This window comes from Anolis sagrei, chromosome 3 (assembly GCF_037176765.1).
Source record: "Anolis sagrei isolate rAnoSag1 chromosome 3, rAnoSag1.mat, whole genome shotgun sequence".
In the NCBI taxonomy this organism is placed as follows: domain Eukaryota; kingdom Metazoa; phylum Chordata; class Lepidosauria; order Squamata; family Dactyloidae; genus Anolis; species Anolis sagrei.
Genome location: NC_090023.1, coordinates 142471262 through 142486887, shown reverse-complemented (window position 1 = coordinate 142486887; position 15626 = coordinate 142471262). Strand labels below are relative to the sequence as shown.

The 15626-nt window shown below is 39.5% G+C and overlaps 1 protein-coding gene across 2 annotated transcripts in view; it reads left to right on the top strand.

Annotated features, from left to right (window-relative positions):
- Positions 1-15626, top strand: part of NAT8L (N-acetyltransferase 8 like) — a 49459-nt gene that overhangs the window by 8891 nt on the left and 24942 nt on the right. The window contains exon 2 of one of the 2 annotated variants that reach the window (XM_060769305.2): positions 8025-8189. The exons of the other annotated variant lie outside the window; for it this stretch is intronic. Within the exon in view, the coding sequence (XP_060625288.2) occupies positions 8025-8189 (165 nt within the window). The remainder of the gene's footprint in view (positions 1-8024; positions 8190-15626) is intronic. 2 annotated transcript variants of the gene reach the window in all.

The following is a 15626-nucleotide window of genomic DNA, read 5'->3' as shown; positions in this document are numbered from 1 at the left end:
AACCCTTGTGCCAGCAGGACTGAAGACCGACAGGTCGCAGGTTCGAATCCGGGGAGAGGCGGATGAGTTCCCTCTATCAGCTCCAGATCCTCATCCGGGGGACATGAGAGAAGCCTCCCGCAAGGATGATAAAAACATAAAATCATCTGGGCGTCCCCTGGGCAATGTCCTTGCAGACGGCTAATTCTCTCATACCAGAAGTGACTTGCAGTTTCTCAAGTCACTCCTGACATGACAAAAAAAAATTAGTGCCTGATGTACATTGAGACTGGTGCATTTTTTATCAGTCACATTGAATTTAAGTCCCATTGTGCATCGGTCTCTTGGTTAGTTCTGTTATGTAGTTACATAAGAACAGCCCCCTATTGGAGAAACATGTAGTACATCTCCACAATTCTCACTTCCACATACTTAACTCCACTTCTGAAGACATAACTGCCATACAGGATTCTGTCTGAAATTTGCAGTGGTGATCTAGGTGTAGATGATACACTTGGATTTTCAACTAGATTGAGTCCTCCAGTCTTGTATTGTCATTATACTCGATGTCTAGTAACTGCAGTTCAAAATTCTATTTGCTTCTCTTTCTGACCATCCACTACAACTTTGTAAGGAAGCAGTAGGGTCATATGAACTGGAAGAGATCTGTCAGTTATTTTACAAGTTAGTTTTTTAAAAAAAATGAATTTGGGGTTTGTGTATTTTCAAACATTTATAAGTTTTGATGCAGTAGAAATTTTAAAACGGAGAAAAGTCAAAAGGAAGGGACTGTGACACCACATTGGACACAGACTATACTTAACAAATTTCTAGTTTAGACCAAAGTGCTATACATTGTGCAAATTTTGAAAGTATCATTTCAGCATGAAGCTCTAGAAATGTTGCTTATTTAGAATTCCTTGAAAACAACTACTGTATAATGTAGCTTAAATAATCTTAACTTTTTGCAACAGTGTGAATTGCCTATAATAACATTAGTTTGAAGCATGATATTATAAGTATTTCAGAGAAGGAGTAATTGTTATATTGTGCAAATAGCAAAAAGCTAAACTGGGTGTGTTTAGAGATTTTGGAGATGGAGAGTAGTGGCTCATCTGCAGAACTATCTTTGTTGAACTTGTGAAAAAGCAGCCTGCTTGGGAGAGTTAACAAGCTTTTAATACAGTTGTCCATGTCTTGTGGCACACACAGTTACACCCCATGTCAATGTGATAGGCTGGAAAGGGAGAAGAATAACTGCAGCGCTAGAAGCAGTAAGTGCAAATTGGTGATGCTCTTGGAAGAGAAGGTCAGTGCACTCCAACTAAATGTTGAGTCTCTCCAGTGTATCAGAGAATAGGAGAACATCCTAGATAGAACACAAGGAGAATTAATCCTACAGACCCAAAAGAAAGAAGCTGGCAAGGAAAACGAAGAGGCTTATAAGATCGAGAAAATATTCTGGAGGATAGGCACTGTTAGGAGTGCAGTGTTCCTTTACTTATTGCAAGTGTTACATTCCATGACCATCCACGAAAAGTGAAAATCCACGAAAAAGTGAAAATCCACAAAGTAGGGACGCTATATATTTATATCGAGTTCTGAGGGTGAGGCAGAAGCAAGGAGAGATTTAAAGGTACCACACACATTTTTTGCTAGCTATCTCTGCTTTGCTTTGCAATCTCTCTTGATTGACTGCTTTTCTCCCAAGGGGGAGGGTGAAACCCCCTTCCACACTCCATCATTGCCAGGTGGCAACAGCAACCATTCATAAACTGGGAGACAAAAATCAGCGAAATAGCGAGTCTGTGAAAAGCGAACCACAAAGTAGTGAGGGAACACTGTAGGTCATATTGGAGGAATTGAAAACTGCTCCAACTAAGCAATCATTTCCTACATCTTTGTGGAGATAACAGTGAAGACACTGAAATAGGAAACAAGCAACAAGGAACACCGCATCCCAAGGAAAAAGTCAACGTGACCACCAATCACAACAAGAACAAAAGAAAGGTGCTGGTGATTGGCTACACATTACTCAGGGGAACAGAGGCACTTGTGTGCCAGCCTGAACAGATGAATCAAGATGTGTGCTATCTTCCTGGCACATGAATCTAGGATATCACTGACAACTTGCCAAAACAAATCAAGAACATCACCAAAACCCTGTTCTTCTGATTCATGTGGAGACCAGTGATACTGCAAAAAATGTTTTCGAGCAGATTGCATTGGAGCATGAAACTTTGAGAAGAGTTTAGAACTGTGGTTTTCAACCTGTGGGTCCCCAGGTGTTTTTGGCCTTCAACTCCCAGAAATCCTAACAGCTGGTAAACTGGCTGGGATTTCTGAGAGTCTCAATCCACAGGCTGAGAACCACTGGTTTAGAGACATGAATAGGGTCAGTGAGATACTATAGGTGAATGACTGAATACTCAGAGGGAATTCCCTACCTAGGGAAGATCTGAGAAATCAAAGGAAAATTTAAACCAAGAAAGGGGATGCTGTACAACAAGTGGGAAGCACATTACATGGCAAATTACAAACAAAAAGGCAATGGAAACAGCACACAGGAATCATGAAAGAGATGGAAAGGATAACAGATTCAATCATAGAATAACCATTTGAAGATGAACCTACCATTATAGAGAGTAAAGCAGAAGGAGCACTCAGAACGCTTGGGGGAGAGAAACCACCAGGAACAGATGGCATACCAATAGAACGGCTCTACTCTAGAAACAGAATCTACTCTAGTTCTTTTTCAAACTCATTTTATTGAATACAATCTACATATAACAAAATTGAATAATACATATAAAAATAACTAAAATCAACAAACTTAGAGAACAACAATGCCCCACGGACTGAAAATGTTTAATATACACTCCAGTCTCCAAGAAAGTGGACACTATTGTATTAAACTCGCACACCAGCAAAATGATGCACAGTATTGTACAACAATTGTATTATTGTTACCATATAGTAAAGGTTTCCCCTTGATAATAAGTCTAGTTATGTCCGATTCTGGGGGGGAGGGTGCTCATCTCCATTTCTAAGCCGAATAGCCGGCGTTGTCTGTAGACACCTCCAAAGTCATGTGGCCAGTATGACTGCATGGAGTGCTGTTACCCTCCCATCAGAGCAGTATGTACCTATTGATCTATTCTCATTTGCGTGTTTTCAAACTGCTAGGATGGCAGAAGCTGGGGCTAATAGCAGGAGCTCATCCCACTCCCCATATTTGAACCATTGACCTTTTGGTCAGCAAGTTAAGCAACTCCACGGTTTAACCCACAGTGCCACTGGGGGCTCCTGTTATCATATATGGAGTGAGAAATGTCAGGTGTTAGAACTGGGGTCAGAAAAGTAAGAGGAACTAGGGATCATACTGCAAACATAAATTGGATAATGGATTGCACCAGAGATTTTGAGAAGAAAATCAGCCTGGTTTTTATGGATTATAGCAAAACTTCTGATGATGTCCTTCATGAAAAAATTGGGTTGCTCTCAATAGAAATGTGTGTGCTACAGTCAACAGACAGCATAACAGTAGGGAATTGACAGTCCTGGTGCATAATTCAGGACAAGAGGCCACAATCAGAACTGAATTTGGAGAAACAGAATGGTTTATAAGTGGTGAGAAGGTCAGACCAGTCTGGTTTTTATCACTCTTTTGTAAAATGTGTACTTCACATATCATACATAAAGTAGATCTTGGGATCTCCTTCACTGGATTTCTTAGAAAAGAGGTCGGTCAGGGTGGTGTGACTTATTGCTCAATTTGTTAAGATGCTTAACCTGAGTGCTGTTTCAAAGCCTCTACTAATTAATGCATTCAAAACATTTAAATAGCGTTAATACTTGAGATCTAGGAAATATGAGTTGAGTGGAGCCAAAAGGTCAACAGAAAGTATAACAGTAGGGAATCTGAATTTATACTTTCCATCTAAAGAATATCTGATAGCTGTGAGGTACAGCAATCTTTCTATGGATTACAACTTGTCCTAAGTTTGAGTAAAAAAAGAGAGAATTAGAAAAATGCTAGTACCACCTGTACCTGACATTGCAATCCTGATTTCTCAATCACCATTTCAATACCAGAATGCTTTGAAAGCTTTACAGCAGACTTTCAAAAGGATCTACATTAAGAACAGTCCCTAGCCCTGGAACCATTCAATTCTAGATTTGCAGCCTTGGCAGATCACTAATTACAGATTGCATAGCAGCTATAATTAGTGCTATTACTGTCAATATAGCACTGAATCTAGGAAGAAAATATGAAGAAAAAAATAGATCAATTAGAATTACAATAAATGATGAAATTCAGTCCAATAAAAGTGAAGATTTGGAAAATAATCTGAATCTTAGAATTTGCAGAGTTCTGCAATATGCTAAATAAGACAACATTTCTAGTCACTTGGATTAATTGAATTTCCCCAGTATTTGCTGTAACAAATACTATTATTCTAACCGAGGAATCGATTAGAATAATAGTATTCCAGAACTGGAAGAGACCACAAGGGCTTTATAGTCCAACTCCCTGCTATGCACTCCTAGCAGATGGCTTTCCAGACTGTTTAAAAACCACTAAAGAAATAAACTCCACCACATTCCCAGGTAGCATATTCCACTGTTGGGCTGCTTTAACTGTTATGGTCACCCTCCACTAGATACTTTCCAGCTTGTCAATATCCTTCTTGAATTGTGATGCCCAGAACTGAACACAATATTCCAAGTGACATCTGGCCAAAGAGGAATACTTCCTTTGATCTAGACACTCTATTCCAGTGCTTCTCAACCTGGGGTCCCCAGATGTTTTTGGCTTACATTTTCCAGAAATCCTAACAGCTCGTAAACTGGCTGGGACTTCTGGGAGTTGTAGGCCAAAAACATCTGGGGACACAAGGTTGAGAAGCACTGCTCTATTCCTATTGATGCAGCTTTAGAATTACATTGGCTTTTTTGCTGCCAGATCACATTGTTTGTTGTCATACATTCAGCTTGTCATCTATTTAAATCTCTTAGATCCGTTTCCCATGTACTGTTGTCAACTGTGAGGTGACACCTATCCTATATTTATAATAGCTATTCCTTTTGAGTTGATGTCATCTGCACATTTCATGCCTTATATTTGCCATACAAATTTATATTCATAATAAAAGTGAAAATATGTATATGTGTGTGGCTGGGGTGCCCACTTTCATAGGCAGGCTCCCACTTCCATAAACAGCTATGATCCCTACCTATGAGGAGCCACCAAATGTCCTTCACAAACACCACACTGCCCACCACCCAAGCGAATGCTTTCATATGGGGACAATTTCATCCTAGATTTTATGTGTTTCCTCCACTACAAACATCTCAGTTTTTCTGACTCTATCCACTGGTGTGGAATTTGCATGATCCCGGCCACTGCCTCTTCCATAACCCTTTCCTATTCTTTTCTATGGCACACAACAAACAGAGCAGACTTTAGCAGCAACTGAACATACTGGAGCGGGTTGGGGGACTGACTCAACATGACGAAGTTGTAGTTCACCCTACATTAAGACAGAGCACTGTGACCCCCATGACAATGGACCTGGACCATATTTGGCACACAGAACCCCCATGACTAACAAAAAACACTGGAGGTCTTTGGGGAAAATTCACCTTGATTTGTAGGAGTTGTAGTTCACTTACATCCAGAGAGCTCTGTGCACACAAACAACGATGGATTTGGACCACACTTTCACACATACCCAATATGCCCAAAATTTGAATGCTTGGGGGGGGGGGGAAGAGAGTGATCTTGATTTTTGGGAGTTGTGGTTCACCTACAACCAGGGAAACTGTGAACCCCATTGACGATGGACCTGGATCAAACTCAGCACACAGAACCACCATGATAGCAACTGACCTTCATTTCTGGGAGTTGTAGTTCGCCTACATCTACAGCCACTGTGATCACCACTGATGACGGATCTGGACCAAAGTTGGCACACAGAACCCACATGACCAACTGAACCTATTGGAGGGGTTTGAGGGAACTGACTCACCATTTTGGGAGCTGTAGTTCACCCTGCCGCCAGAGAACACACGGACTCCACCGATGATGCAGCTAGAGAGCAAACTTGCCCAACATAACAAACTTTAAATATTGGTGGAGTTTCAGGGGGTTAACCTGGCATGATGTGAGTTGTAGTTCACCTACAATCTTATGCATTTTGTAATTTTTTTTTTTAAAAAAATGACTTTTTCAAATAACCCGGGCAATGCTGGGTACCCAAGCTAGTAATTCATAAAAATGTGGAATGGCAGTAGGCCTAGGACTGAACGCTCATGCTGAAGGGTCTGATTTAGGAATAAATTGATCATTTTTAAGGCTCTGTGTAAGCTAGAGAGAAGTGAGAGTTTGGGAGTGTAGCATGTTGAATATAATAAATAATTATTCCGTCTTCTGCCTCTTTCATTGTCAAACCATCCTGGTTATGAGGGGAGATTTTGTTGTAACCTCTGAAGAAAGTCATTCAGTTGAATGAATAAGCTGAAATGCACTGGGCTTTTTATAAGATGAGTATTCATTCAAGCTTCTTATAGAATAACAAGTAAACGATCAGTATATTTGAAATAGCAGCTTTCTCAACCCTCCACTAGTTATTTGTTATGTATATAAATTGCTTACTGTATTATATATGTGTGTATTAGTTTGCAATTTTCTTTAACCTCTTTGTTGTGCTGCAGATCATGTGATCAAGTCTGAGCAAGTTTAAGACTAGTGTTTGCTTTAGACTTCAATGTAGGAATTGTGTGTACAGTTTAGACTTCAGTAGAGAAATGTGCTTAAAAACTAGGCAGAGGCTATACTTTAGATTATGGACTATTGATTATGAGAAAGATGCCTTGTGTTACCTACACAGAGAAACTACTTCAAATCTACTTGTAACTGGACTGATAAGCAAAATATCTGTATGATGAATACATGAAGTTTGTGAGTAAATCAACTATGTTACTTTTAAAGAAGTCTACTTCCTTTTGTCTCTTGAGAGCACGATTTAAATGCAAATATATTTTAAGAGAGGGTAGATGTGTTTTGGGCAACTAAAAATAACACTTTTGAAACTCTACTGAATATATATGTCTTTTGTGCATTGGCATGTCTTTGTTCAAAGACATACCTAGGTACAACAGTTTAACCGCTGAGAAATCTAGTTGTTTTGAATGGATGTTGGTGAATTCCATTTCCCCAAAAGGTTATGACTCTAACAGGTCGTTTTTTTTACCAAAAGATTATGACATCATTTTTTCAAAAGGTTGTGGCTTCTAACAAGATCATCCTTTTGGAGATTATAAAATCTCCAAAAGGTTCTGGAGATTTCCATTTCCAAAAGTAAGCACATGGATACTCATCTCTTCCCTTATTTGAGGTTAAAGCTCCCAATTCCTTGCACTAGGGTTAGATCTACATTGTTATGTAATGCAGTTTCAGAATACAGATTAACTGCATTGAACTGGATTATATAGCAGTTAATCTGTAATCTGAATCTGCATTATATAGCCATGTAGATCCAGCCTAGGACTCCAAGCACATCAGAAACTTGTGCTTAATCTAGGAATATATATATATTTTTTAAAAGTACTTTTGTACATCTGTAAAGAAGCAATTGTATACCACACTTTTGTTTCAGAAGATAGCCAAAACTGTTTACTTACTCTTGCATATAACTGGTGATCTTCAACCAGTAAAAATATGAGTTGTTGTTGCTGTTGTTGTTATTTATTTATTTTTTAAAAAACATATTGAATAATATTGAATAAGCATCTAACAAGAAGTTGTGAGGATCTTAATTATTAAAATGAAGGAATCTTAAATGAATTAAACTTTCTTTCTTTTCATAAGGACTGTTGTATTAACAAATTTTACATGTAAAATTTATAAAATGCATTGTGAAAACATTATTGTTGTTATAGCTGCTGTGTAATATTTATGACTTATGGGTTTATGTTCCAAAATCAACACTAAATTCTCTTTTCTGACAGGTATCGTTTATTTCTCTTCCTTATCTCCATAGTAATGTGCTTTGTTGTGACCAAGTCCTTGCTGCTGACCTGCTGTTTACCCATCTTTCTAATGGGTATGAGGTACTACTTCAGTAGAAAAGTTATCCTCAGCTATCTCAAGTGTGCACTGAATACGGACATGTCTGATATTGAGCAATATTACATGAAATCACCAGGTGAGTAATCAGTCCATGGATCACCAAAGTCTGCTTTAATAATTAAAAATCTTCCTTATGTCATCATGACTGAAGAGACTTATCATTGCTAAGGATGCACCTAAGAGGGAAGAAATCTGAAATAGAAATGTATAGAAGTGCCTCTCTACTTCACACTGTTAGTTGCTTTACATGTTATCTATTCAAATGCATATAGATGTTTAGAGGATACATTGATTTTGAAATGTTGACCCATATGTGAAATCTTATTTTTCAATGATATAGTAATTTAGATAGATTACTGCAGCAAGCATCAATTCTCATTAATTTGGGTGGACAATTTTTTTTTCCAAAAAATTATCAGGAATTACTGAGTGCTTGTTTTGTAAAACCAGTAGAACTTGCAACTTTTAACCCAATAAATTCTTTAAAATCTTCCTGTGCAATCTATATGCATATATCCATATATAGGCAGTCCCTGAATTACAACATCCAGCTTACAAACCACCCATAGTTAAGAACGGGGGTGAGATAAGAGGAATTGAGAAAAATCTACCCCTCGGAAGGGAAATTAACTCCTGAAAGGGTTATGATGGGGAAAAGATATCTCCACTGAAGCTTTATCACCGGTCTGTTTCCACAAAAGCCAATTTTTTCAAAATCCAGTTATCACAGAGACAGAAAGTACGGTGAAATCTTCTGAACAGGGGCACAGACAGCAAAACAAATACCACATGCATATTAACCCTTCTATATGCTTATCCAAAGTGCTCTCTCTCTCTCTCTTCCCCCCTCCCTCTCTTTCTCTCTCTCTACCTCTACCGCTCTACGGAGGGCAGCCAGATTTCTAACTGGAGTGGCATACAGGGAGCACACAACTCCTCTGTTGCGTCAACTCCAATGGGGTCCAATATGCTACTGAGCCCATTTTAAAGTGATGGTCTTGGCCTATAAAGCCCAAACAGTTCTGGTCCAAGTTGTCTGTCCGAATGCATCTCCTCTTATGAGTCTACTAGAACTTTAAGATCGTTTGGGAAGGCCCTGCTCTCCATCTTAGGGCCTTCTCAGTGGTGGCTCCTCGGCTGTGGAACTCCCTCTCTAGCAACATCAGGCAGGCCCCATCCCTTCTGGTTTTTAGAAAAAAGCAAAAGACCTGGCTTTGCACACAAGTGTTCAAAGAATAAGTTACAACGGGTTTCAACATGGTCTGAATAAGGATAATGAGCAAGGATTTTGGAAACACTTTATATGTTTTTAATTTGTATATTGTTTTATGTGTTTATTGATCACCAGCTAATCATTTTAACTCTGGGAATATGTTTTATTGTTGGTTTTTGCTCACATTGAATTCTTGCCAGAGCTATAAGCCACCTTGAGTCCCTTTGCAGGGTGAGAAAGGCGGGGTAAAAATGAAGTAAATAAATAAATAAGTAAATATGGCTGATGTTACACATAAAAATGTATCTGTTCCAACTTGCAAACTAATTCAACTTAAGAACAAACCTTCAGAACCCATCTTGTTCATAACTTGGGGACTGTCCGTATATAGCAGACTATTTCCAGTAATTCCCAGTTTGTCTGTGTAACATTTTTCCTCTGTAAAATAATATATTATCTACAATTCTCAGTCAGCTTGAAATATATTGCTCAAGTGAATTATCAGGACACAATGAAATCACCTGATTTTTTAAAATTTGTAAAGCATATTTAATCTTTGGTGAGATATATGCACTATAAAATTATGTGAAACTGAGGTTATATATCCATTAATAAATGTTTTTGGCAGCTGCCATTCCTGGCTTCTTAGGCCCCTTCTACACTGTCCTATATCCCAAGATCTGATCCCAGATTATCTGCCTATCCCAGATTATTTGGCAGTGTAGATTCATATAATCCAGTTCAAAGCAGATAATCAGATCCTGGGATATAGGGCAGTGTACATCTAGCCATAGTCTTCACTTGTAAGTAACATGGGTGACTGAGGGGCTTAGCTGCATCAAAGGAGGGCATTGGGGAGGGTCTGTCAAGAGGGTCTGCAAAGGTAGGCTAGGCATTCTTGAAAGTAGCCTCATGATCTCCATTAGTATGCAGTGAGAAAAATGGGTTCACTTTGACATTCCTACGACAATCATATAGCCCTAGGGAGGATATCCTAGGATATTTTTGGCTTCTTCTTCCAAGAATGAGGAGGGAAGACTGCTTTCACAGGGGGGAATTTAAACTTGTGGGCTTTCTCCCAGTCCTCATGTAAGCCTCTGCTACTCATACCCTTTTGATGACAGAGGTTTGACACTGGGAAAGGCAAAAAAGGGACAGACTGGAATTGTTTTGTCCTGAACATGCTGCCAAAAGTGATGAAGCAGTGCCAGCCCTGGAAATGTAATGGTTCATTTCCTCCCACTGGCATCAGGGAGTAATACAAATTAAAGGAAGAATGAACAAGCAAAGAAAACTGAACCCATTACACTAGCTGAGGCTTCACTAATATACTTTGCTTGGCTTTGAAACTTTGGTTCTAATAATGCATGCTTAACTGGTATTTGCTTTTTTGCGGTAGCACCACATTACTGGGCCATATTCAATCTGCAAGCAACAATAGTTCCAATTCATGTTCACATTTAGTATTGGCACATCAAGTATCCCCAGTCTATAAGTGTGGATTTGCTTTTTTTTGTGTGCATTTTTGGTGTTTATTTCTGCACTAATCACAACAACAAGGATGACAGTTCAGGCAAGGGTGACCGTCTGGCAGGTCTGAGCCAGGTTTGGGTCAACAATGGTATGGATTCTGCTTCTGCCACAGTGTATTATGATTATAGCGGTAGGGGAAGAAGTTGCAGTGAGTTGTGAATCACATGGGGATTTCCATACCAATATACCAAAACTGCTATGTTGACACCCTGACGGTGTGAATTTAATCCACTCCAGGAATAGGCAACCACATGAGGAAAGGGGCCAATTTTCCACCCTGATATCCATCTGTGGTCTGTACCTGCCACTAAAATACCTCTGTCTCCCTCTGTTTCTCTTCCAAAATTGCATCACAGACAAATTTACACATGCCCAAATATCCAAGACCAGTGCAAAGTATCAATTCTCCAGCCCTGTCTTGGGCACAACGAGTCTAGAGCTGAGTCCAGATCATCCAGCCATGCCAAAATTAGTTCAGCCTTGCTGGATGGTCACCTTACGTTAGGTGTCCCCATCACAGCTAGCAGATGCCCATGGAGCTGTGAGAGGGCTTTTGGCCTTTGGCAGGTACTTTTACTGATGTCAATAGGTGTGCCTGCTGATAGCCAGGAGCTCTCCAGAGTTCTGGTGGCTGTCTGTTGCAGTGATGGAAGAGCATGGACCCAATCTGTCCCCCTTTCCCTGCACTGCCAAGAAAGGAGGATGGTGGTGATGACAGACTGGTTTGGAAAATGAAAATGCTTCCTGTTGCTGCAGAGTCAATCCACGTCATGCTCTTCTTCCACCCAGTCAGTGATGGCACACAGCAGGGCATGCAACCTGGAAAAGAGTGCAAAGGGCAAGCACAATGTGGATGTGAAACCAGGCCCCTTCCTTTCCACAAAGATGGAAGTGGAATCAGTGGCAAAAAACCCAACAATTTTAGAATTCTTAGGATGGATGACACCTGTCTTGACAACAATGCAGTTCTAGGATGCATCAATAGAAGTATAATACTTAAAGGGAAGTTATAGTACCACTCTCTTCTGTTTGTTGAGAATTCATCTGGAATACTGTGTCCAGTTCTGGGTACCACAATAAAAGAAGATTATTGACAATATGGAGGATATCCAGAGGAGTGTGACCATAAGGTTAAAAGGTTTTGAAACTCTACCCTATGAGAAGTGGCTTAGAAAGTTGGGTATCTTTAGACTGGGGAAGAGAAGCTTAAGAGGGGAAACAATAGCTATTTAAATTCTAGAAAATATGTTGTATTGGAGATGGAGATAGCTTGTTATCTGCTTCTCCAGAGACTGGGGAAATATTAGTGGATTCAAACTCCAGGAAAAATACTTCACCTAAGCATTAGGAATACTTCCTGGTGGTAAGAGCTGTTTGATGAAAGAACGCACTTCCTTGGTGTGTGGCAGGGTCCTCTTCTTTAGAGGTTTTTAAACAGAGGCTAGCTTGCCATCTGCTTTGATTAAGTATCCCTGCATGGCAGGGGGTTGGGTTGTATGATTCTTGGGATCTCTTCTAAATCTATGGTTCTGTTAGAAACGACAGTGCTGATAACAACTCTTTGATTTTTCAACTTAAAAAAAATATTCGGGAATATGCTGTTTTTGCATTTTAAATTCATTATTATTAGAGTAAAATGTCATTTGCTGCTAATACCCTGATGCTTTTTTTAATTATTATTTCTTATCGTGTAAAAACTGCAAGTCTTTTCAGGTGCTAATACATTTACATTGAAATAGAACATCAGTCTGGCTGGCTCCAACATATTTGTATCTGTCCAGGTGCTGAAACTGGGCTTTTTTGCTGGTGTCCCATCACCTGCAATCCCATAGGTACTTATGTGAGCTGTGGACTTTGACCCTTGTATGCACCACTGAGTAAATAACACAAGCATACAGATAGCAGCTGCTGGAGATTGTCAAGTGGGCAGTGGCTTTCTTTGGCCAATCTGCTGCACTGCTCTGTATTCCAGGCAGTCTGTCCCTCACCCCTCAAGCTATCCTGCTGCCCTTTGGGATGATGGTGGGCAATTTTGCATCAGTAGGCTTCTGTAGATTTGTTAATCTCTGTGTGTTGAAGGTAGTGGGTAGGAGGGAGAATTTTGTCCTTAATCTCAGATAACAGAATATTTTAGGATATCCCTATGATAGTTTATAAAACAGTCCTCATCTGTCAATTATATAGTGCTAAGAATGCGACGATAAACATTATAAGCAAAGAAGATAAGGCCATAGCTCTTAAACTCTGACCCATAAACAAGAACCTGAAAGAGCTTATTCAGGGTTTGCACTCACTGGAGTTGGTGTTCCTTTTCTTGTTTTTGACTGCTTTGATACAATCCTTTGTAATCAGAAGATGCTCTTAGCTGTTGTTTGGGCATCTTCATGTCCACCTTTGATGTCAAATTGGTGTAGACATGTACTATTGTACCTAATCCAGTGCCTACAGGTGGAGGCAATGACTGCACAAGAGAATAAATGGGACGTATTGTTCATCCTTGCTGTAGATGGTGTTGAGCCAGGTGGATCAATATTCTGACATGGTGTCAGGCACCTTTCTATATGTTCTGAAGGGTATGAGTAGGAAGTAGCTAACCAGAAGGAAAGGGAGATTAAAGGTTTGTTATCTGGACATTCAATCCTTGAACTGTATATTCATGTGTTTTTTCCCCTAAGATTCTTGAAACCAAGATGATTGCACAATTGACTGCAGGGAGGAAAAATGTGTGGGATCTCATTGTGTTTACCTCCAAAGATAGGAAAGGCACATCGTAACACATGCTCACAGAGTTTATTTACAAATTCCTTCAGACACTATGAAAACAAATTCTAGGGCTGGGATTCCCATGAACAACAGGAGGGTGCTTTTAATTCAGTAAAGTTTAGTTACTTGTATATATTTGAGTATAAGCCGACCCAAATATAAGCCGAGGCACCTAATTTTACCACAAAAACCTGGGAAAACTTATTGACTCAAGTATAACTTGAGTGTGCAAAATGCAGCAGCTACGGGTAAATTTCAAAGTAAAAATAGATACCAATAAAATTACATTAATTGAGGCATCAATAGGTTAAATGTTTTTGACTATTTACATAAAACCGTAATTTAAGAAAAGTTTGTCCAACTCAGATTAAATCATTATTTTAACCTTCTTCAATGTAAATGTGCTTATGTGTCTTTCTAATAATCACCATAGTTTATTTTAACTATACATTTTGGGGGAAATGCTGTTTGTATATGAATAAGGAAAAGTGGGGAAGACTGGCACTGAGAGAGGAGGAGAGGAAGGAGAGCTGGGTTGCTGTGTGGAGAGGTGAGGGTCCTGGCAGGAAGGTGTGGGGCTGAAATAAAACCTTATTGCAGCCTCACACCTTCCCACCAGGACCCTCACCCGAGTATAAGCCCGGGGGGGGGGGGGCTTTTCAGCCTAAAAAACCCCCTGAAAAACTTGGCTTATACTCAAGTATATACAATAAATCATATGTACCTTTGTTTCGTTTAGCAGTAATCATTGCCAGGAAGTTATCTTATTGAAGACTACAATTTACAATTGTGTTTTTCCTTCTCCAGCTGTTTCTGACCTGATCCACCAATCTGAAAACTGTGCCTTTGCATTGTTTAGTATATAAATAGAAAAATGATGTCTCATTTAATGCACTGTTGTATTTCCAGTTGACCCTCATCAATTTATTCAGCCATCCACAACTTGAAAATATATTTTCACTTCAACAAACTATAATAACCTCCACTACCTGTGCATCCCCAGATAGGTAGGAAGTGCCTTCTGTTGGTCTAATGGACAGAGGTAATTGTTTGTAAGAGAGGGTGCTCTCCATGTCAATCCCCTTGAGCTTCTTGTAAAAAGGGGTTCCTAAAGCGTGATTAAAACTTATAGTTCTAGGATCTACTGCTTAATGAATCCTGTAACTGGTCCTGTTTCAACTGTCTCAAGATGCCTTGAGACCAGACATTTCCTTCTTACCAAAAGTTTTGTCTGTTTTCTATTTAAATCAGGACATTGTTTTCCTAGCATTCTTTTGGAATCCTACCACTGTTTTAGGGGGCATTTTCTGCGCTGCCTAAATACGCATGAGGCACAGATCTTTCTGTTTACATCACATGTCTTTTGTCAGTCCAAGAGACTTCCTGTGCTAATCATCTTTAAAGATGATTTTTATCTGTTTCTACTTAAGTTCCTCCAAGTGGGTTGTAGTGAATGTGACTGGTATGAACTAGCAAGCAAATGCCAAGTGAGAAGTCACTCAATTGGAGTGATGGCAACATCAACTGCACTTCTAATATGGATTCTTCAATATGACATCTGTAGATCTGCTGCTTGTTTCGAACTTTTCACTTTCATTTCTTGTAACAAACCAAGGACTTATGTGGGGACTTTTCTTTGTTTCTCAGCATGTCGTCTCCTTGACTATTACCTCTGGCGTTTCAGCTTAGGGCCCTTCCAGACAAGCTCTATGTCTGATGCCAGGTTTTCTGTTTATTCCAGATTATCTGGCAGTGTAGACTCATATAATCCAGTTTAAAGCAGAAAACATGGGATCAGATCCTGGGATATAGGGCCTGTTTGGAAGGGCACTTCTGTTACTGAGAAGGTAGCAGAAGATGAGCTGTGTTAGTTACTAGACTTTTTGAGATTTGGCATTTGCAAATGTGAAATTCGATACACAAAATCATGATGTTGAAGATAAGTTCAAAGATAATTTGTTAATTAGGGTTAGATCAAACTCAAGAGTAAGAGAAACTTGTATG